Source organism: Apteryx rowi, unplaced genomic scaffold (assembly GCF_003343035.1).
Source record: "Apteryx rowi isolate R43461 unplaced genomic scaffold, aptRow1 scaffold_566, whole genome shotgun sequence".
Classification (NCBI taxonomy): domain Eukaryota; kingdom Metazoa; phylum Chordata; class Aves; order Apterygiformes; family Apterygidae; genus Apteryx; species Apteryx rowi.
The window spans coordinates 314,700-337,550 of record NW_020450834.1 but is presented as its reverse complement, the minus strand read 5'-3'; the positions used below and the strand labels follow the sequence as shown (position 1 = coordinate 337,550).

Sequence of the window (22,851 nt, the reverse complement as noted above, 5' to 3'; positions counted from 1 at the left end):
TGGCATCTCCGGGGGCAAGACCAAACCATCTCCACAGGGTCTCCAGGCTCTTCCTGGCAGAAGTCAGCAGAGCCAAACTTTTGATCAATTTGCGGCCAACTTCTCAAACGTTAAGCCACCCAAGGCCACGGAGGGATGTGGTATCAGAGACAGCATCAGGAGTCGGCTATTTTCCATTCCCCACCTCTGGGGTCAACACTTGCCTTTTGGCAGATGTGGGTTTGAGAGAAGGGGACTTTCCCAGAATAGTACCATATCCCATTTTAATCCTTTTCACGTTGCCCTTTTCTTTAAAAGCTATATATCACACGCTTGGTTTTCAGGTGGACATGCTAAGGGAGCACCTTTGCCACAGGCACCCAGAGCTGGAAATTAAATCAGTTGATGGTTTCCAGGGAAGAGAGAAAGAGGCAGTGGTCCTGTCGTTCGTGAGATCCAACAGGAAGGGTAAGGAGTCACTGCTTGCTCAGTTACTTKGTGGAAAACAGGAAAGAAATAGGAGCCGTGCCGGTTGTTAAAAGGTCACTCATCGCGTTGCTAAATGCTGTGGTTTAATTGCAACTCTTATGGTCTCTGGTGCTTTGCTCTGAAAGACTTTACCAGAAACAACCTTCCTTTTCGGTTTTATTTATTTACTTATTTAAACTAATACATTTGCTGTCACGATTGCAGAGGAAGGCTCCCATGCTAGGAAGCAGGTAAAAAGGAAGCCAGCACTGCTTAGTTTGAAGCTTTCCTGGCTGTTGAGGCCTCAAAAGTTATTTAAATGGGGGTCCTAAGTTTGGCAAACGTCAGGTTAGCACCGCATTTACTAGAGTGCCAAGCGCTTCCCACAAAAGCTGGAAACCTGGGGTTTGTTCCTTGGGTTTGGAGCCTATTTTGGGCCACTTCCCCAAAGAGAGCAGCAGCTAGCATTACAAACCATGCGTAGAAAACTTTTCTTTTGGGAGCAAAATCTGGAGCGGAAAATCGAGTTCTTCCCTCTCGGTGGCTGCAGTGAAAGTTAATAGCTGGAAAAAGCTCCTGCCCTCAAGCCTTAAGGCTCCTTTGGTGGAGCCCTTGGCCCGGAGCGAAGGGTTTCATGTCAGCCAGCTCAAGCAGAGGGGCACATGTGGAGCCGGTGGGATTGCACCATGAACCACCTCTCTCCTGTGCACGGCTCACTGCCCKTTTTCAGCCCACAACGAGACACATCCCTTGCAGCACCATCTTCACTGCCAATGCTTTGGGAGATGAGACGCCATATGTGTGTGTGTGTGGCAGGCAGGGGGGGTCCTGATGCCTAGAGTGAAAAACAGGGAAAGGATGCCTGGAAGGAGTGGGTTGTTTTCTTTTTAAAGAAAGCCCGAAGCAAGAAAAGCAGCGCTGGGGRGAGGATGGAGGTGGGGACAGGGCTAAGAATAGCCGTTTTTCAGGAGTGACTCACCTCGCCTTGGCTGGGTGGCTCAGAGGGAGCTGCTGGCCTCCATGATGGCATGTGTCCCCCAGCCCCGTTCCCATGGGCAGCTAGCAGATGACGTTCAGATTCAATACAGGGATCACTCACTCTGCTGAGGGCACAAGGCAGCTTCTCATGGTGCCTGGACACAGCTGTGGCCCAATAGCTGTTGTTAGCACCCTTTTAAACCCTTTGGAGAAACCCACACATTTTTGCAATCACGTTTCTCAGCTCAGAGGGGGCCACACACCTCGACTGGTGGCGCCCGCCCCTCTGCAGGAAACCCCAACCGGCTCGAAGGAGCTGGACTTGCCCCTGCCGTCAGGAGAAAGCACATCAGAGAGATTAGAAATCATTCCCTAAGCTGCCGAGGAGGATCACCCACGCTTTGCTCCTTGCAGACAGCACAAACTCGATTGCGCAGCCCCAGCAAGGCCAGGCATAAACAGAACCGGGCAGGTCACCGTGTCGGCCGAGACATTGATTTCTTCCCTCTTGGCCTCTTCCTCCCCAGGAGCTGGAAGCTTGCAGGCCGCCCACGCTCCCCTTCTTGCTCGCTGATCCTCACTGAGTCATCTTGGCATTTGCTAGCTCTTACTGCTTTTCTTWGAGAAAATAGCCAGGGAGCAGAGACAAACCTTGCCCAGTTCCTTGCATGTCTGTTATTTTTAACCCTACACGTGTGGAAAGGTTGGGGGCAGGTGGCAGGGAGGACTGCATGGAGCAGGGGATATTTTTCTACCTGCGGTTCCTCTTCTCTTGCAAGGTGAGCCTTCCCATTGCTCCGTATCCATTTGCTCCCGCGTCCCAAGCTGATCTCATGTCATGGGCCATCCAGTCAGGAGCATCCGTAAAATATTTCTCCTTTCCGTGTGCTTTGGGTGCAAGCTGTCCTTTCCCCAACCCCGGGAGCTAACTGGGGATTCCTAGCTCTGGTTCGCAGGTGGTGAAATGAAGGCAGAAAGACCAAGGTCATGGTGTGAGTCAGGGACAGGGACAAGGACTAGAGCCCAGGAGATGTTGACTCCCAGCCTTAGGCCAAGCGACRGCTCAATCATCTGGGCCAAATCAAGACCTGGCGTCAGCCCTGCACCACTGTTGGTCCAGAGCGGATACTTGAGCCTCTCCRTTGGCCAAAGCCCACTGCGCCGTGCCCCGTAACCCTGAGGATCCTCTTGGTTTGCTTCTTGCAGGCGAAGTGGGCTTTCTCGCCGAAGATCGGCGGATAAACGTAGCGGTGACCCGCGCCCGGCGCCACGTGGCTGTTATCTGCGACTCCCGCACCGTCAGCAACCAAGCCTTTCTGAAGCGGCTCGTGGATTACTTCGGCCAGCACGGGGAGGTGCGCACGGCCTTCGAGTACCTCGACAACCTCGTGCCGGAGAACTACTCTCACGAGGGCCACAGCGAGTGCCGGGAGGACACAAAGCTCCCCGCCGCGTCTGGACCCAAACCGCAGCCGCCTCCGGCGCGGAAACGCAACCCAGCTGCTACCAAACCAGCTTCTCCAAAGCCAGAAGCGYGTTTCTCCCCAAACGGCCCTGGGGTAGAGAGCCCAGGGCCGAAAGACACCGCAGACAAACTCAAGGCCATGCTGGTGGCATTCCTGGAGAGCAGCGAGCCGCAGCTGGCTTTCCCTCCRTCCCTCAATTCGCACGAACGGCTGCTGGTCCACCTGATGGCGGAGGAGTACGGGCTGCAGCACGCGAGCGCCGGCGAAGGGAGGCATCGCTACATCAGCGTTCGCAAGAGAGAGCCCGCWGGCCCTTCGCTGCCCGCCGCTGCGGCCCCCGGCAAGCAGCTTCCCCCTCCTCGGCCGCAAGACGCCGCCGGGGAGACTCCTGGCCCTGCTGAGAAGGAGGGGAGCAGCGAGGCCTCGGGGAAAGTGGACCTCAAATCTCTGCACCTGGAGAGAGTGCAGAGGGAGAAGGCCAGGCAGGAGGAGGAGGCAAGGAAGGYGCAGGAGCTGGCTGCCGGCTCTCAGCGTGGCGGCAGGAAGAAAGACAAAAGCGAAGCCAAAGGTAGGTCCTGCCCTTTTTAACCGGTGCGATTGATGGCCTTGCTTGAACGGATGTTGCGCTTGATCCTCGCGCTGTTGCCTCCAGATGCTGGGACTTGTGTGCGTGGCGCATGGGACGTGGCTCTTGGAAGGGTCTCTGGTGCTCCTCAGTACAGAGATGGGCCAGATGTGAGAAGGGGTGTGAACGTGCCTCTGCCGGCCCCGGTATCCAGGGGAAGAGAGGGTTTGGATGCCTGGAAGCACATTTCTTTAGCCTTAAGACCAGCGTTGGGGAGCGGCTCCCAGGAAGCAAGTGGTGGGAGGTAGATTAGAGGCTCCCAGCTCTAGGAAGACCAACTGCAGGTGGTACCTGACCCACCGCAGAGCACCTGGGTGCCTCCTAAACATGGAGGCAGGTGACAACAGAGCCAGGAGGACCTGTTCTCGCCGACCAGGTCAGCGGCTGACRTCCCTGTTGCTGCAAATGGCAAATCCCTAGAGCTGTACATCTTCTTGCTGGTCGCGGCTCCGACTCAGGGTTGTTTGGGTTCGTCTCCGCTTGCCTTGAAGCCAACAGCTCAATGCCTCTTGCCCTGCTCTCCCCCCAGGAAAGCAAACCGGAGCGGCCAGCGCGGCAGCAGAAGACATCGATGCTCTGATTTCCGCTGCCGTTAAAGCCGACAACACGTGCGGCTTCCCCCGCTGCAAAGCCAGCGTTACGACCCTGGGCCAGCTGTGCCTCCACTGCAACAGGCGCTACTGCCTCAGCCATCACATCCCGGAGGTAGGCCCRCGCGCGGGTCCCTGCTGGGCAGGCAGCATGGTTTTAACGGGGGAACGGTCCCCGTCCGGCTTGCCCAGGCACGATTTCCTTGCGAGGAGCCTAAAGCGGAGCAGGAGTTCGAGGAAACTTCCGCTTCCCGGCTCCCCGCTGATTCCCTCCGCAACACAAGCCAAGGCTTGAGCCCGCGGGGAGCCCCCGTTAGCGATTAGGCCTTCCCTCAAGCGCCTTGCTCTGCCTTAGCTCCCCTCCGCGCCCCCGCGCTCCGCTTCCTCGCCGCGGAGGGCTGCTGCTGCTCGGCCCCGTTTCGCGCCCGACGCCAGCGTCCCTTCTCTCTCCGGCAGGTTCACGGGTGCGGGGAGAAGGCCAAGGGCCACGCGCGGCAGCGGCTCAGCAGGGAAGGGGTGCTCTACGCCGGCAGCGGCTCCAAGGACAAGTCCCTGGACCCGGCCAAGCGAGCCCATCTCCAGAGGCGCCTGGACAAGAAGCTTAGCGAACTGAGCAGCCAGAGAAAGAGCAAGAAGAAAGACAAAGAGAAATGACAGCGCTGACTGTTTCTCTCTGACAACTAAGCTAAATTATTTTTTTGACTTGAAACCGCAGGTCAGACTAGATGAACCAAAGATGCCGCTCAGGGTGCAGGACCGTGCCGAGCCGGAGGAGGAAGGGAGCTCTCCTTTTGCACGGCAGACAGCTTGGAGCCAGCGTGCTGTAAAACTGCTGCCTAAACCGTCGCTGGGCCGCTCTAACCCCCCGAGCTGCGGCGGAGGGAGGCGAGCGGCTTTATTTATCCCGGTTATTTTTATTGACGAGGTAAGACGATGTACGCAGGGAGGCTGGGGAATGACAATAAAGAAGGATATTAAAACACCGGGAGCGATCAGCTGTCACGCGCTGCGTACGTGTGACACCAGGGCGCAGCTCTGCAAGCGCGAACGAGCTACTGGGGGTCCTCGGGGGCAGGCCAGAGGGGGGGGGACGCCTTTTCCAGGGAGGTGGGTGCCCAGGGCAGCCCGCGCGTGGGAAACGCGCTTGGCGAGGCACCGGGACGGTAAGCGCAGGTGTGAACGTGGGCGAGCGAAATCCCAGCCCCACGCGCAAGCCCGGGGAGGAGAAGCGCCCGCCGGCGGGGCACGCCAGGGCCGCGATGACGCCGTTATTTAAATCACTGAGAAATGGCTCCTTCACGCTTTTTTCACCCCTGCTCCGTTCATTCAAGCAAGGAAATCCCTGACCTGGCTCCCGCGGTAGCGCTGGCTTTCTAGGAAACCCCGGCGCGGGCGAAACGGCTCACGCAGGCTCGATGCGTCAGCCCCAAACCCAAACCGTGTTCGGGCCGTTGAGCATCCGGCTTTTTCCTCCCTCCCGTCCCCTCCGCCGGGGCCTCTCCCGTGCCGTGTGCACCAGGGAGGGATCCCTCGGCCAGCGGCAGGCTCCCACCGCCACCGGCAAAGAGAAGAACCAGGGATTTATTCTAATTGAAAAAAGCCAGAAGGAAAAAAGGGGGGAAAACGGAAAAATTCAGCACAAACCATTTTTCCCCCCCCCCCCCGGGGTTACTTCTCCCTTTTTCCTCGTCGTTGGCCTCCGAAGACGTGTCCGCGCCGATCAAGCGGACCCAAAGCCCACCCGCGCCCCAGAGTGAACGCGCCGTACCCGGCCTTTTATCAAACGTCCCTCCATCGTTTCCCCCCCCGCCGCCTTCGACGGCTCCCGCCGGCAGCCGAGGGGCCGCTGGAGGAGAGCGTGCCCTTTTCTTTTTGTTTAATCCCCCCCTCCCGGAAAGTCCCTTTGCCGTCCCCAAGGCGCATGCGAGCGTGGAGCAGCCGGGCGGAGGAGCTGCGGCAATCCTCCTTTTCCTCGCGGCCGCAGCTTTGGGCAGCGAAATCAGCTGGCAAAAAGGTCCCTCGGCGGGGAAGCGCYGCGACAGCGCTGCCATCCTCGCCCGTCCTCGGCGCTCCGCAGAGCCGCTGCCGCCGTCCCGCCGCCGCTCCTTCCTCCGAGCATCGGGCCGGGCTGAAATCCGCCCGCCCGGAGCCGAGGCGCCGGCGAGCCGCCCTAGTTGCGCCGCACCGGGTGCCACATGGACACGGGCTTCCTGAGCGTGGCCAACATCTGGTTCCAGTGGGTGATGCCCATGCCGCTGGCCGAGGGGCCGATGACCACGTGGCCCGTGTTGTCGGCCCGGCCGTCCTCGCCGCACTCGGCCACCGTCACCCGCAGCGACAGCTCCTGCGGAAAGCACGCCGGAGAGGGCCGCTGGCGCCTCTTCGCCCCCCGGCCCGCGTCCCCCCACGCAAATATATCCCCCCCCTTCCCAAGCCCGCGGCGCCGGGCTGACCTGGAGCACGATGGCCGGCACCGAGAAAATCATRGCCTCGTTGAACACGGGGTTGGGGTCGTCCCTCTTGACCGCCGTCTTCTTCTTGCTGATCTTCCTCCCGTCCTGCAGCAGGTACACCTTGACGAAGGGATCTGGGAAAGGGGGGAAAAAAGGGAAAAAACCCGCCGTCGGCCCCGCGGTTCCTACGGCGGGACGGAGAGCGCGGGAAAACACCTCTTGCCGTGGGTGCGTTCCCGGGAGCCCGGATGGGCAGCGCGCGATAAACACCCGTGCAACGTAGTAACAAGCACAGGGCAGAAACATGCAACGTATATAATATATTGTGTTTATATACGTATAATAGAGCATGCCCCAGTGTGAGCACAGCCGAAACGGCCGGGGAAAGGGGGGGATCGGCGCCCGCGCCTCACCGGCGGTCCCTTTGCCGTTGGTCCACACGAGGTTTTTGGCCTTCACCACCACCACCGTCAGGCGCTCGGCCGTGGGCAGGTAGCTCAGGGAGAGCAGGATCTCGCCCACCGAGTCCACCGTCTGCGGCAGGGGGGAAAGCGGAGAGACCCGATTGCAGGGGTGGGAAAAAATATCTATCTATCTATATATATATATCTATAAACGCTTTTCCTGCGGGAGCTGGTGCTCCGCACGCACCTTGTTCACGTCCTGCAGGTAGAGCCAGGCGTTGAAGGGCCGCGCGGGCAGGTCCAGGTCGGAGAGCTTCAGCTCAGCCACGCCGGCGCTGACGTTCCTCTCGTCCCCGTCGACGCCGAAGGCGGCGAAGCGCAGGCCGTTCTCCTCCAGCGCCGCCGGCTCCAGCGGGACGCAGAAGCGCTCGTCGAAGCACACCGAGCCGGCACTCCGCTGCAGCTGCCCGGCGCGGGGGAACGAGACGGGGACGAGCGGTTGGGCGGCCGAACCCCCCCGCGCCGCCGCCGTCCCGCTCCCGCCCCGCGCCCGCGAAGCCGGCGGCTCACCTGGGAGATGCCGACGACGCGCTCGGCCGGCAGCAGGCTGACGCGCACGAAGCAGCGCTCGAGGCGGCCCTCGTCCTTCTCCAGCAGGTCCTTGCCCTGCAGCAGCGCCACGTGCAGGGCCTGCGACCGCCCGGCGTACTCCAGGCTCACCTCCAGCTGGCCCACCGTGAAATCCTGCCCGAAGCTGTTCCCAATGGACGAGACGGAGCTCAGCGAGTCGGCGGACACCGATTTCTTCAGGGGCCCGTAGGGCGCCAGCCCCAGCTCGCGGCTCATCAGCTCCAGGCTGCCCAGCTCGTCAATGCTCTCCAAGGTGTCGGCTGCCCGCAGCCCCGGCTCCGGCCGCTCCGGCGCCTTTCGGGAGCCCGCCGCAGCCCCCCGCTGCGCGCGCCGCAGAGGAGAGACCCCGCGTGGGCTTTCGGCACCTCGGCTGCCGTCCCGCCGTGGGGGGGGAAGGCGCCAGGAACGGGTCGGCTTGGCCCAAGGAGGTGCCGGGAGGGAACGCTTTACCTTGCGGCGGCCGTCCGGATACGCCGCACCGTATTTTTGCTGCAGGTATCTGTAGTCGTAGTTGGGGAAGGGCGACGGCGCCGGGTAGCTCCCGGAGCGCCACAGCTTCCAGAGGTTCACGGCGGCTATTCCCAGCAGGGCCAGGGCGCCCGCCACGTAGGTGCCCATCTCCCAGCGGGGCGGGCTGGTGGCCACTGCAGGAGAAGGGGGTGACCGGGGGCCAGCTGCGACCCCCCCCCTTCCCTCCCCTCCCCAGGAGGGATTTTGGACTCTGCGCCATCCGCGGTCGAAACGCCTCTCTGAGCCGGAGCGACTGGGACGGGATGGGATCGGTGTGTGTGGGGGGGAGGCAAATCACAGCTTCCCACTCGGGCTGCTTGCGCTATTCCCACCCCGACTTCCGGAGCACTTGCTCCCGTTTTCCTCCGGCGTTCCCTCACCCGCTGCCTGGTTTCCCCGCGCAAATTTGGGGATGGGGAGGGGAGAAGCTTCCCGGGGATGCGACCACACGGAGGAGAAAGCTGGGAGGACGCGGCAGCCCGGGGACGGCACGCCGAGCAGCCGCTGCTGCATTGCGCCAGCCTCCCGCACAGCAGTGATTAAAGCAGTGCCGATCGCTCGGCGTAACGGAAAAAGGGGAAGGGGGGGGAGAAAATCCCTCCATATCGCAAAGCGCTGCCGCGGACCGGCCGGGGACTGCCGCCAGCCACGCGTCACCCGGCAGCTCCCGCCTTCGGCGGCATCTCCGGCTGGCCCCAGCCTCGCCCTCGCATCAGGGCCAAGCGGAGCATCCCGGCTCTTCCCAGGCGTCTCCACTGCCGCGGCACCCTGGCCGAGCCGGCTCTCTGGGACGGACCCTGCCGTAAGAGCTGGAAGGTTTGGGGGGCCGCACAAAGGTGTTATCCAGCGTGGGCCAGGACAGGGAGACTGGCTGCCAGGACACCCGGATCCTGTTCCCAGCCATCCGGTTTTTCCCCACGGAGCCATGGCCTGGAGGCCGCCGGGTGTTTTCCAGGAGTACTCACCACTTAAGCGGGACCTGCCTACGGGACCGGCCTCCATGGCCAGCGCTCCCCGCTCCCGGGACGGCCTGCGACGCGCAGAGAAAGGGAGTTAGGCCGGGGAAGAGAGACGCCTTTTGCCTTTTTAGCAATTTGCCATTTTTTCGGAAAAGCCAGCTTCCAAAACGCAAGGAATCTGCACCGAAGGCGTCGCATGATGCCGAAAGCGATTTATCCAACCGGGACGTACCCAAAGGCGCTCCCACCGCGAGCCACCCCGATGAGCAAACCCAACACGTGCCGCGGGGCCGGTGCCCCCCCCCTCCCGGCTCCGCTCGCCCTGCTCCCGGCGCGCTAAGTGAGCGGCAGTGATTTGCTTTCCCGACACGGTCCTCGCACGGCCCACCGGGGCTCCCGGCAACGGTGCTCTGCCACTTAATTCCTCTTCGTTACGCCTTAAGAGCCTAATTGCTATAACCACGTAACTGCCAGAGCGGGGTTTTGACTGCTATAAAGTCACTAATTAAGCTGAGACGATAACAGGACCGCGGTGAAGCTTAGAAACGCCGGCTCAGCTCTGCCCATCTTGCCCCGCGGCCTCTTCCCTCGGACATAAATCTCTGCAGGCAGCAGATAAACACTCGGTAATGGCTTGGCTGAGAACAGGCTAAACTCAGTTCACACGTGGCCCATATTCCTCTTAAAAACGTTCCCTTTCTTTCCAGGCTTTTCCCCTAAACGCCCGTACGGAGCTCTCTGGCCCAGCGGTGGCTCCGGAAGGTTTCCGAGACATCCCCCAGAGAAAACCCGATGGACCGCGGCGTCCGGGAGCCGAATCGCGCGGCGCTTCCCCCATCAGCAGGACGCCGGCCGGCTTTCCCGAGCGCGCGGGCAAAGAGCTCGCCGAGGGGATCGAGCGCGCCTTATGCGATCGAATCGCGGGGGTTAGCGGGGAAGTTTTGCCCCGGGGGGGCGGCAAAACTCGCCCGGCTATTGCCCCCGCTCCACTAAGGCGGCAGGCGAGCGGGGCAAACGCCTCCCCGAGGGCCACGCCGACCCCCCCGGCCTCATCCCGCGCCGCCCAGGCGCTACGGCAGGGCCCGACGCGGGAGCCGACGCGACGCCCGGCAGCTCCGCAGCAGGCGGAGAGGCCGGTTTTACCTGTGCGGGGGGAAAGGCCGGCGGCAGCGGGGGGATCCGCAGGGCGGCGGGCGGGAGAGCGGGGCTGGCTGCCAGCTGCCTCGGCGCCTCCGTCATGAGCCGGCCGGCGGCAGCGCGTTCGCTCCCGCGGCCGTCACGGAGAGGGCAGAGAGATGCGGCAATTTCCGCGCTGCCGGAGAGAGAGAGAGAAAAACAAAAGCAGGGAAAGGAGTGAGCGCGCGGCAGCGAGGGGCTCGGGGAGCTGCCGCCACTGCCCACCAGCTACGAATTTTCCCGGGAGCTTCCCGGGAGCAGGGGGAGCTCCTGGATCAAAACAACCCCCCCCCCCCCCAAATCTGATGGAAGAAGAGGTGGCCGAGGCGCTTCGCCGCAGCGGAGGCGATGGGGCCGCCCGGCTTCGCTTCCTTCCCCCCGGAGCCCTGACCCGCAGGTGCCTCACCAGTGAAACGAGCCCGGCGGTCTCTGCTCCCACCGGGGAAGGCAAAAGCGCGGAGCCTACCAAAAGCGGCTTTTGCCTGGACCAAATCCTGGGGCAAAGCTTTCCCGCTCCGCACGCTGGCAACTTTCCTTAGGAAGTTGCTAAAATATATATATATGTATATATGTATATATGTATACATGCCTCCAGCCTGCAAGCCGAACCCCAGCAGCGTGGTCCGTGCCCCCTTCCCCGTCCAATGCAGCGGCTGCCTGCAGCCCAGCTCTGCTCCAGCGGCTCCTGGGTGGGAGCTGCAGGCAGCTGCCTGCGGGCAGAGCCCCACTGGGGGGCTGCACCCCCTTCCCGCCCCCCCGGCCGCTGCCGCTCGCAGCACCTGGCTGAGCAGTGCCGCCAGCGCAGCGGGCTACTCACCGCTCCTCGGGGGGAGATGAGGCAGGTTTTTTGGGGGGGGGATGGGGGGACAGCCAGCGGTTTCCCATGCGGAGAGGCGCCGGCTGCAGCGGGGTGGGGGGGCTGCACGGCGCTAGCGGCATCGTGGAATAGGAAAAGGGATGGGGGGGGGGGAACCCGTTCCCCCACGGCCTGGGACACCTTCACCCCTCCGCTGGCATCCYGCTGCCCCTTCCCTCTCCCAGCACCTCCTCCCAGGTCCTGCTGCACCTGCGGTGGCTTTCCTCTCTGCTCCTGTCCCCCCTCCATCGGGGAGGACCACCCCGCCGACCCTGCCTGCCGCTCCTCAGCTTTGCGCCCTGCGTCCCCTCCTCTTCCTTCCCGCGGGAGTAAGGGCGCTGCTCTCCTCCGTAAGGCTCTTCGGGAGCTGCGGATTAAAATCATTACCGGAAAGCTGAAGATTCGGATCCTCATCTCCCTCTCCTGCAGGCTTTCAGGCTGCTCATCCTTCCCATGGCTCCAGGAGAGGAGACACCACCCTCCTCCCTCCTCCTCCTCCCCCAGCCCACCTCCCAGCTGACCACGCAGCAGCACTTGGGGTCCTGGGGGGAACTCGGGGCGGCTGCCTGTTCACAACGAACGTCCGTCGGTTCTCATTTCCCTTAAATCTCTTCTCAAAGTGCCAAGCGGCATTAACTTCTCCTCAAAAGCACTTTCAGCAGTTTGGAGACCAAAAACTCGGGCTCTGTTTGTGCACCAACACCCAGACCGATCATCGGCAGAACCTCTCCCACGTGTGATAGGGATGGAGACTGTTCCTTCTTTAGCCACCCGGCTTCATGAAGGTGTTTTCACCTACCTTCCTATCTCCAATGACAGACAGCAATTCCAGGGCTTCAACGAGGTTTCACAGCTCAAACCTGCAGAAGAGAAGCCTGAAAGGTGCCAGTTGAGCTTAAGGGGATTAGAAACAGGTTTCAATTAAACTGCACTAAGTGTCTCTCTCCAAGGCCAGTCAAAAAAACACCTTTTTTTGTGGGATGTAATTCCCAGGTGAATAGGAACATTCTCATATAATTTGATTTGTTCCTCCTTTTCTTCACAAGAGGAAGTTTCCAGCTAAGTAAATGGAAGGGAGGAGTAATTTCAAACTGCGAGGGGTTCACTTTGCTTGACTTGGAGAGGGTGGAACAGAATAATTGCAATTTGGAGGGGGTAAAAACACTCCCCCCGAGCAAAGATCGTCTCAGCTGGCCATGCAGCATGGTGACGCTCCAGAGGATGCTCCTAAACTCCCAGGAAAGCCCGTTACACCTAGTATCTCTCATAACAACAGCCAGCTGGAGAAGGAGCTAGACGTGGCTTTATTCCTTAGTTTCCAAACTAATTTGCAAGAGAGATTGCAGACTAGGCACCCGCGCGCGAGGGGTTTCGGCAGCCCGTCCCCCTCCGAGTGAGCCCCGGCCACCAGCACCCTCTTGTGGGCCAGCGCAAGGCTCGCTCGCAGCAAGCGCCGCGTTTGCTCTCCGCAAACCCGCTTCTGCCTTCGGCTGCTCCACTTTTGCCAGAACCGGCTGCTCGGTGCCGGCCCGGCCCTCGAGGCCCTCACCCGGAGTAAAAGACATTCATTTCACAGCGGGTCTTTGGAAAGAGCTCACGCTGGCTCCGTAGATAGRAAAAAAGTCTGCTGTGGTTAAATCTCGGCTGTAAATGCAGCTGCAGTTGATCTACAGAAAGCTGTTTTAGATAGAATTTGGTTTGGCTGAGTTTGGTAACCTCTGCAAGGTCCAAGCGTGGCATCTAAAGGTTCACCCAGCCTCACTAACATACAGATGCCATCCAACCTATTAAACTTCAATTTCGTACTGCTGACAGATGGTGCGAGTTTATTACCACCTTCATGTTCAGGTCAGGCCTTAGATAACTGTGGAGATAATTAAATAACAGCCTCGAGATGATGCCGCCTGATAAACAAGCCCTTTTAAGGACCGCAGCAGATGAGCATCGCGCAGTTCAGCTAGTAGTAAGCTGTCCCTGGCTAACCCCAAACCCTCCCTCTCTGCACCATGAAAGCCTGCTGAAGGAAGTGGAGCGAGCGGTGTTACTAGAAATGATGCCTCACGCAAGGCCAAGGAGCATTCCTGGGCTAGCAGTAGCACCCCAGAGCTGGCTTAGTAGGCACCGACTGGCTCCCAGAAAGACCTTTCTTGGATGAGGCACCAATCGCCCTTTCTCCTGGGATGTGAGGTTTCCAGGCTGACACCAGCTCTGTGAAGCATCTGCACCAGCCACGTACCCAGAAGAAAATACAACTTTTGGGCAACCAGGCTGTAACCACCCCAGCTGCTGGCCTGCAAGGTTCTGCTGGAGACACGGGCAGGGCAACGGCCAGACGAGCTCTGTGCCGACACTGCCTGTGTTGTAACAACCACGGCCTCTTGCTGCAGTCACCCCACCACCGAGTGAGGACATCTGCCATCGCGATCTGCTTGCGGCAGTGCATTCAGCCAGCTTCCTGTGAAGTGAAGAGCTATTTATTCCTCTTTATTCCAAAATATCTTGCGAGTGCTGGTCATTCCTACATATTCACCCGTGGGGTCTCACTTTGCATCTACCATAGCAGCAAAAGGCTTTTCAGGTGCTCTTTTAGCTCTGGGTGATTTACCTTAAGTACTTTCCCCTGCCCAAGCCTGAATTTCTGTAGAAAAGACTGTCTAGAGCAGTGTTCTGCAACCTTTTAAAAGTATAAAAAAGAACCACTTATCCTTTTAGGAAAAAAAAATATATATATATATATACACATATATACAAAGAAAAACAAGAGAACACGCTTGACCCTAAAGGACCCTGTCCGGAGCTGGTGAACAGAAGGCAAGAAATGTTGTTTAAATAGCCCAACAGCCAGTTAGCCAAAATCCACATTCACTTACGGCTCTCACCAGCAGAGGGAGAGGAAGACATTAAAAGATTCCTTTGAGAAAGGAGCAGCTGTAGAAAAAGAGCACCAATAGGCCCCGTTTCCTCCTTTGGTTTACCTCCCTGCAGGAACAAAATCACTGCTGCTTCTTCACCCAGCCTTTTCCAGGCAGGTGAGCAAGGGCGTTTCTTATTCCTTTGCTAGGCAGACTGAGCCTGGCTTAAAAAAACCCCACCACCCACAGAGCAGAGTACTTGTGTCAGAAGCTGATGGTGCCACAAGCAGGTAGATGAGACTCTAAGAGTGCCTTGAAAGCAAAGGACACCCCTACTGTTTCATAGATATGGACGTACTGCATTGAACACACCAAGAGAAACCTTCTACCAGCTTACCACTTTCATGGCTCAGGAGCTTAGGAGCTGTCAGGTGGAGCTTCCTACCTCATCATCCATAGCATGGATAGACACCACCAAGTAGCTGAATTGCCACAGTTCAGCAGGCGAGACACGAGGTGCGTGCGCTCAGCGCAGGGTCAGCATCTCCTTTGTGCAACACACTGCCGAATCATGGACAGCTCCTCTTCTATCAAACCCAACAACTGCAGTCAACTAAAGCAGCGATTCCCAGACAAGGCCACAGCAGATGGTCTACAGTTATTGTACAAGCCACACCACAACAGTGAGATTTGCACTGATTTGTGGAGCTTTTCATTGAAAGTTTGCAAAAGGGAAACATAGCAGCTGACAGAGAAGGCCAGTGGTGTGCTGGAAACTGAAGGCCAAGAGCCCATCCAATTGTGGATGAAGACAGGGAAGTCTACCAAGGCTCCAAAAGCAGGATCAATCCTACTGGCAAAATTAACTTATAATGCGAGGTTACCTGGAATAGCTTTCAACCATAGCAAACGTGCGCCTTTACACCAATGGCTGGAGCTTTGGAAAAGCACCAAGGAGAGGGGACAGCAAAGAGAAGCGACTAACAGGCTTTTAAGGGCTGTGGAGCATCACTGCATCACGTAGAAGCAGGTACAGCCAGAAATGAGGATGTCAGCAGGTGTCTTCAGAGAAATTTGTCTGGGTATTTGCCCCCCACCTCAAAACAACAACTTAAAACTCTATTGAAACAAATATCATAGTCCACACAAGTGGGCTTGAGGGACACCCGAAAGTCTGTATTTCAAAATAGCATCAAATCACCTCCCAGCTTGCCTCCAAAACAAACTGCCTGCAAGAAAAAAGCCACACACACAACAGCATTAGCCAAGCATGCTTTCACCCCCCCAGCCATGCTGAGCCCATTACCCTGCATTCTCCCTTTCTAAAGCTAACAACTTACCTTTGATAAATCTCGCTCCAAATGTCAGGGCATAACCAGACAAGGAAAATACCTTCCTTCAGAGAAACCCAAACAAGATAACCTAAGAAAATGTGAAATAAGATATGGATGTGTATGGAAGTGGGAGACAGCTGCATCTTTCATCTCCATAGGGATGGTCTCATTTTAAGCCACTCCAAATGTTATTTAATTAAGGCTTATCAGCTCTCCTTTCATCTTCTCCATACAAGGTTCCTTTCAAGTAGTCTTCATCAGATAGGGATGATTACCAAGGGGTTCCTAAAAACCGGTATGATTTCAATGATTAGCGCCCACTTGCAATGCTAGACATCCATCTGGAAAGGAAACACTGAGAACACAAGGCTATTCAACCAGCTGTGCATAGCCCGATTCTGTTTTACAGTATACTGATCACTCTTGCGAATCCACTTCAGGAGATGTTTCTGAATAACAGCAACAGACTCGGGAAGGAGCAAGGGGTTGTAACATCCATTTGATCGAAAATCTGGACAACTTCACCACCTTAAGGCCCAACATCCGTTACAGACGGCACCAATGTATTCGATAGTCTCTGCACCAGGGGAATTCAGAACAAGTTCCATCAGCCCCACAACTGCACTTGCGAGGCAACGAGTGAGATAAAGCCACAAGCATGCACACATCGTACCAAAGAACACACCAGCAAACATTGCTTTATTACATTGGTTCAGTTGTCCAGACTAACCATAAAAGCTGTTTAGATGAATATAGACGGACACAAGTTAGTGTTTATGTATTAGGTCAAAATTCCAGAATTGTTATGAGGGAACAGGTATTCTTCGGTTGTTTCAAATGTACATAAGTGGGTCTTGGGGGTGGGGGTGCAATGACAAGTCCTCCCCAAGTGTGCCGGTACCACCTGAATCATGAAACAGACCCAGAAGGTTGTATTTCAAAGAGGTCAGAAAGGGGACCCACAGTGTTATTTAGCACAGACAGACTGGAAACACACTGACCTGAGCCTTGCTCAAATGGGACTACACAAGCACAAGACACTGGTACTAGCTACCAAACAATCAGTTAACAGTTCATAAGACTGGTGTAAAGCCAGAACTAGAACAACTCTGGGTGGAAAGGCATAGAAATAAATACTTGCTCAACTCAGCGTTGTCTGCCCATTTTCAAACCTGTCAGCATCTAGTTATGCAGCCATACATTCTTCACTACCTTAGAGCAGCAAAATACTACGGTTTAAGAGCAGCCATTGAGTGACTATCCACAGTACATTGTACATACTCGAGAAAGAAGCCTGATGCTACCTCTCATATTGGTCATCCTCCTCTCGATCCACTGAGCAATAGGAGCAGCCCCCATGGCCCACAAACTTTGCTTCATTTGCTGAGCTCTTTAGGTGCAATTGAACTGCTCGATTAATTAAAGTCTGCCCTACTGCTAAGTGCTCATTGTTTAGGGGTAGAAAGTATCTGGGTCACTCTGTAAACACGGGAGAAATGCAGATTTTGGTTGTCATTCAAGTAGAAGACCAGAACAGGTCAGAAATATGGATGTTTGCTAAAGTCAGGAGACTTGCAGAGCTGCTACCACTTAAAAAATTTGAGGTCAAGCTCTTGAAATGTTTGCTACCTTTTACTGGTGTTGTTTATATATATTTTTTTCTGAATAAACCCTTCCCTGAAAAATAGCATAAAATATCCTTTAATAGCCAGATTAGATTACTATATTTAAAAAGTGATATGGTTACAGTTCTGTCAGTGTCTTAGAGGCCAACGCAAAGGCTTAGAGCAGGCGTACTTGATGCTACCCCTAAACTGCTGCTTAGTGTAGCACTTACATTTTGGAATAACGACCTGAAAAATGAAGCCCAGGTTTCTAATTTCTTTTCCTAGATGCTGAGTCACCAGCAAAAATGCGGTCTAGCCTGCCCTGCAGACCCTCCACTGCTGTACGTTACTCAGGAAAGAACCACGCGCTTTCCCTTGGCTTGTTCTTTTGGCAGTGATGGCAGTGCGTTAATGGCTATTTTGTGCGCGACTGCAGAGAACGCCTTTTCCGGTTTGCTTCGGGAGGCTCAGCAGGAACGGAGCAGTTCTGAAGGATGGTAGAACCTGACATGCCTCATACAGCAGATACCAAGAATGAAAACCTCTTGATAAGCAAAGTAAAATAGTTGAGAATAAGGCAAATAACTTAAGACTGATGGAGTAACTCCCAGTTTTCTCCTTGCAGCATATTTTACTCCATGAAGCTAATGAAAGGCAGATTGAGCTTTCTCATTTAACTTTCCCTTGCATTTGAGAGATGACCAATAATAATAATAACAATAATAATAATAAAAAAACCAAAACACCTAAGGACAAGTCTTCTGCCTTCCAAGGGCTGTGATATAACCTAAAACTATCATAGGTTATTTCAGGATGTTGAAAGTCAGTTTAGAGAAAGGCGATAACCCCAGCATTACAGGGGCCGTAACAGTAGTGTACTGTATTATATTCTGTGCAAGTTACGCAACTTGTTCGCAAGCTTCAGTCACCTATCTGTGTTCATCTCGCTGCAGTTCTGTTAACTGGCGGCTGAAAATATTACATAATATTACTCCAGAGCTCAAGGTAGTTTCAGCAGAAACACAAAATCCATTTCCTGTGACACACATCTGTATTCTCCAAAACAAGTGTTCCTAATGCCCAAATGTCAAAATTGAAATCTCACAGTTTACTGGAAATAGATCGACAAGATTCCTTTTGCACTTTGTTTTAAAGCCCCTTCTCTCCAAACATTGTTTTGCAAGGAAGACACGCAACATGCTTGAATGAAGATCCTTTCTTGCTGAAACGGTGTTGGTTCTGACTTCCCTCTACACAGACTTTTTCCAACTCTGACTAGGTGTATATGAGGAGAAAGGGTGCGTATGTCAAAGTGACATCTTTCCCCAAGAGGATTTTCATGTGTCGGAAAACTAACAATGAAAATTACAAATTAGGTAGGATAAGGTTGAAACTGTCCGCCAGGCTAACTTGAGCACTACGAGTTCCTTTTAGCCCTTTGTCCGTTGCTCAAAGTTTCCTTTCCCTTAGTTTGTTCCCATTTTGTTCATCCAGTATTGCAGAATGTCCGTCACCATTGCTCAAGCATTTGTCCCTTTCATATTTGTGCTCTTGCTTCTGTCGTCTTATCTCCTTATACCGCAAGGTGATGTCCCTAAAAATAAAAAACAAACAGATTTATACTAGGGATGTGAACAAGCAATTTAATTTAAATATCCAATAAAAATAATAAGGAAAACTTGTTCTGGATGTAAGTGGCCTTGGGATAATTTAATCCATTTCAGTCTGCCGTCTCTAAGTTTCTAAAATTGCTAACGGCATAGATTCACTTGGAATTTGCGTTTCTTGCTAGTACTCTGGTTATCACCACCACTTTCAGAGGCGTAACGCATTTCAGAAGCACACTCAACAAGAGCAGCTCCTGCCATTGTATGGGGGCTGTGCAGCAAATTACTCTAAATCTTCCAGCCACATGCTGCTGCTTTTCATTTACTTGCGTGGATAGCACATGCTAGAGCAGCATCCAAACCAAATATGTTTAACTTGGCTCTCTTGCTGTTGACACTAGGAGAGCTTGGACAATTGCAACGCAGCAAAATGTTCTTGCAGCGAAGCTGTGAAGCCTCTTAATTTTCTCTGAATCACAGTACAAGAAAAAGAAAATGCTGATCTTGGCTGCCATCTTCATTAATCCCGGAAAGCCGGATGCAGTCAGGCACTTTTAACTGTTCACCTGCTTCTACAGCAGCAATAACATAAGGAGTCCCACAAAGACCCACAGGTTTGATCCAGAAAGACTGCAAGAAAACTGCCAGGATCACACAAGGAAAACTCCCTGCCTATTTAATACTTCTCAGACAAAAACCCTGTAGCTCCAGCTATCCTAAAGTACAGTGATTGTAATCTACCTTCAGGAGGCACTGAACGCTCATGATAGCCTACGTTCGAAGACACACTGTTGGATGGATGTCCAGAATAACCCCACCACGAGACCCAGGCTAAACCTGGATGTAGCACATCGCACTGCCTCAAACGCTTCGTACCGAATGAAGAAACGCCAGGCCGTCCAGGTGAGCACGAGAATGATCCCCAAGATCCAGCACTGGGTAATGTAGAACGGAAGAGAAAGCGTGAGAGTGTAGGGATCGTACTTCACGACAATCAGAAACTCCGTGGCAGTAATAGCAGCAACCAGCCAAGCCTGCTGACCCAGTTTCTTATGGAACTTCCTGCAAAATAAATACATAGATAAAATGAAGCTATAACTACCAGAGTAAGCATTCAGAGAAATATTAGTTCATAAAAAGACAAACGGGGTAATACTTTCATTCAGCTTTGCATAATACTAAAAGTCTAGTTTGGATTACACATGTCCTAAGCCTATGCAGGCTGAGGACTTTCATTCCTGATATTACTTTCTCTCCCCTCAGAGGCTCTGAAAACACTTCAAAAGTTAAGCTTCATCACCACGTAATGTAGCAAAGTATCCCTGTCTTCAGTGGAATGGTAAATCCATGTAAAACAATTATCTGACCAGCTTGAGATCAGGTGAGGCTTGAGGTAAGGCATGAGACATGAGCTCTACTAGATTTCCTCTGCAAATATAAGTCACATAACTGTATTTAATGCTTATATAGCTACATTCTGAAACATACTTCCAAAAAAGCTGTTCAATGAGTTGTCATTAATGATCTCTGAAGGGATTTTAAAAGGATAACGCTAATAACAAACAGATAAGATACTGGAGGACGCAAGGAAGGTATTTCACTTCAAGGACAATACTACCCCAGGGCAAAAACATGCTTAATATTTAATCACAGGGGTTAGTTTTCAAGCAGTACCAGACAAGCAAATGAGAAGCTATACTGTTCTGTACAAATCTAGTGCAGTGCTCACCAATCAATAATGCTAGAAATTAAATTGCAGTAGAAAAGATGTCTATTCAGAGGATCTACTTACAGAAGGAGAGATTAGAGACTTACGGTCTTTTAGGTCACCTATGCGAAATTACATATATATAATATATATAGTATATTTACAGGCTGCCTTTCAGGAAACCTCATTACCCTCACAGGCAATAGTTTATTGCTAGAAACTTGGAAAAATTGCTTCACATCTAAACCAGCTAGGTTCTCCACTTCGTGGTCCTGTCTGTTCGTGTCGTTACTAGGCTTGACATTTTTACAGCTTACTGACCTGACAGAGTAGATGATTCATATGTCAGTTCTCAAATGCGGTTCTATCTGGACAACACAAGACCTTTTTGATGCCTTGCATCGCACCAGAAGTCCTGCTCACCATAGCACCACTGGTGCATACGGATGTACTGTCTACCAGCAAAGAGTCAAGAAGACCACTTCCCATTTGGTAGACTAACCTTTTCTTTTTCCATCACCAATCAGTGGAACCTAAAATGGGATTTTATGCCCATTAGTGGAAAGAGCCAAGAGAAATATGCTAGAAGTTGTATGCTTTTTTTTTTTTTTTTTTTTTAAACACATGATTTAACAACAGGTTTCCTGAAATCCAACTCATTTGAATCAAGGAAGGCTGAGTTCCTGCTTTAGAAAAGCAATACCCTCACTACTATAGCCACCAACTCTTTTATCTGCAAGCACAGGCATCTTTTCTTAACAGCCTTTGGATACTATCTTTTATTTAAAAGCCACAGAGAGAAGCATTTCAGTGCTATTGCTTTCTCCCATCCCACCTTCCTGGGAGCTCTATAATTAGCACCTAACCCACAAAGTTTTATTACTCCTTTGAAGAAGCCTCCGGAAATAAAACTATCCAACTAGAAGCACCACTGACTAACCTTAAAGACAGTTATTTATTCTGCCTTCTATTACTCCTTCTTCTACCTTTGTTTTATCTGTCTTTGCTTTTATCAAAGTAGCTATAATCTTTCTTCACAGGAAGCATCTATCCTGTGGAGGTCCTTGCCCTCTTGCTTACAGTAACGTATGCTAAAGTATGTTCTCCTACCAGGTCCTTTCTCCTTTGTCCAGCTTACTGTGTTACTCCACTCCCACTGCAGCATAAGATGCAGGGTGAAACACATCAAGGAGGAACGCAGTGCAAAGTGGCAGAACTCCCGGGGACGGAGCAAAGTGATAAAACAAAAACCTACAGTGGGCTGGGGAGAGAGGGATGAACACGTTAAGATGACCTCTGCGGTACTAGTTAGGGCACGGCAGCGATGGGAGATTCTAGTCTGGCCTATGACTGCTGTGACCTGCAGCCTCGTGTCTGGCTAAAACGGTGACTTACTAAATGCCCTGATATTCAGTGGCTGCGTAACCCCTTTGGGCTATATTTTTCTGGCTGGTTTTGCCATGCAATGGAAAAAAAGAGAAGCCACCTAACAAATCCCTGTTTGCAATCTCCTCAGAGAGTGGTTGCTCAGCTAATGCTTCGCTCTGCTGGACAGAAAAGCAAGCCTGCCCTACACCTTGTCACCTCCAGCTGGTATACCGTCCAGTTCACATAGGTTAAAATTAGGCCCCAGGCACCTCTAGGAGTGCTGGGGCAAAGGCAGCCGTGACCGAACGTTTTCTCCCAGTTTCTCTTCCCCTCTACTCCTGTGAGGCCAGCAGCTGCACAGGGGAAAGCATCCTTCCTTCAGCAAGCGTTTCCCTGTGGCTCAGGCACATCCACTCTACCAAATCCCTTGGATTCTCAGTGTCTGGAAAGGTATCAAAGCACAGAGAGCAAACAGAGCTTCTCTTCCCTCTCCTGCAACCCAACAGACAACTAATAGGAAAGCTGCAAGCAGGAATAGCAGGGAATGAACAGCAGTCCCTCGGTGCTCCCACATCGCAGTAGAGCTACTCTTGAAGCAGAAGCCATTAGGGAGGTAAAAACTCCCTACAGCCTTCAGCAAACAGAGAAGATCAAATACTTCAATCCTGGAGAGTCACGGTAAGTCAAGCACACAACACACATTTTCTTTAACATGAGGCTAAGAGCCATACTTGACACCAATGAGTAAGATCAAACTACACAGAATTGTCCAAATACACTGGGAAAAAAAACTTGAAGCAGTAAACCAAGAGCGTTACTGCTGACACAGATGGGATGAGTATATCCCATTTAAAATAAATAAATAAATAAACAAATCCTGCCTAGACCAACTCAGATGAAAGGACTTTAAAAACTGTTCCAGGTGGGTCATCTGGTATGACAGATTAAACGGGCAAAAACTAGCTTTAACAAATGGATGGAGAGAAACAAAAACCAGCAAATCCCTAACTATGAACTCAAGCTGTTCAGACAACTAGGTCAGCTGTCTGCTTTGCTGATCTCCTCCTTCACTTACCATCATTTTCTTTCACTAGCTTATGAGAACACAGCAACAAAAGAATCCAGTGTAACCCCAACAGAAGAATTGTGCAGATCCTGAGGTTGCCACAGAAAAAAGTTGGTTTCCTACCTTTCTACTCATGAAAGATTTTTAAAGAGAAATCATTTTCTATTTGAAGTTTGAGTTTAAAATTCGTGGCCTTAATGCAGGCTCGTTGGAAG

General features: G+C 53.5%; 3 protein-coding genes across 11 annotated transcripts in view; 1 reads left to right on the top strand and 2 right to left on the bottom strand.

Moving 5' to 3' along the window:
- The window catches only part of IGHMBP2 (immunoglobulin mu DNA binding protein 2), a 40,721-nt gene extending 35,158 nt beyond the window's left edge, over nucleotides 1–5,563 (top strand). For 2 of the 9 annotated variants that reach the window (XM_026082028.1, XM_026082029.1), the window contains exons 15-18: nucleotides 324–447; nucleotides 2,632–3,459; nucleotides 4,046–4,221; nucleotides 4,822–5,563. In XM_026082028.1, coding sequence (XP_025937813.1) covers nucleotides 324–447; nucleotides 2,632–3,459; nucleotides 4,046–4,221; nucleotides 4,822–5,382 — 1,689 coding nt within the window. In that variant the 3' untranslated portion in view covers nucleotides 5,383–5,563. Of the gene's footprint in view, nucleotides 1–323; nucleotides 448–2,631; nucleotides 3,460–4,045; nucleotides 4,222–4,562 lie in introns of all 9 variants that reach the window. The other 7 variants (XM_026082031.1, XM_026082030.1, XM_026082037.1 and 4 more) reach the window with 5 other exon arrangements.
- Nucleotides 5,564–5,758: 195 nt separating this feature from the next.
- Nucleotides 5,759–8,397, bottom strand: SYT12 (synaptotagmin 12; the record flags this gene model as incomplete). The annotated part of the gene is made up of 6 exons (XM_026082079.1): nucleotides 5,759–6,450; nucleotides 6,560–6,693; nucleotides 6,973–7,093; nucleotides 7,211–7,426; nucleotides 7,534–7,914; nucleotides 8,044–8,397. Coding segments are annotated over 6 exons (1,380 nt in total), but the record flags the coding sequence as incomplete, so codon positions are not given.
- Nucleotides 8,398–15,950: 7,553 nt separating this feature from the next.
- PTDSS2 (phosphatidylserine synthase 2) overlaps nucleotides 15,951–22,851 on the bottom strand; it is a 36,968-nt gene continuing 30,067 nt past the window's right edge. Inside the window, exons 11-12 of the mRNA XM_026082078.1 lie at nucleotides 19,371–19,556; nucleotides 15,951–18,481 (exon numbers count right to left, since the gene is read on the bottom strand). Coding sequence (XP_025937863.1) covers nucleotides 18,337–18,481; nucleotides 19,371–19,556 — 331 coding nt within the window. The 3' untranslated portion in view covers nucleotides 15,951–18,336. The remainder of the gene's footprint in view (nucleotides 18,482–19,370; nucleotides 19,557–22,851) is intronic.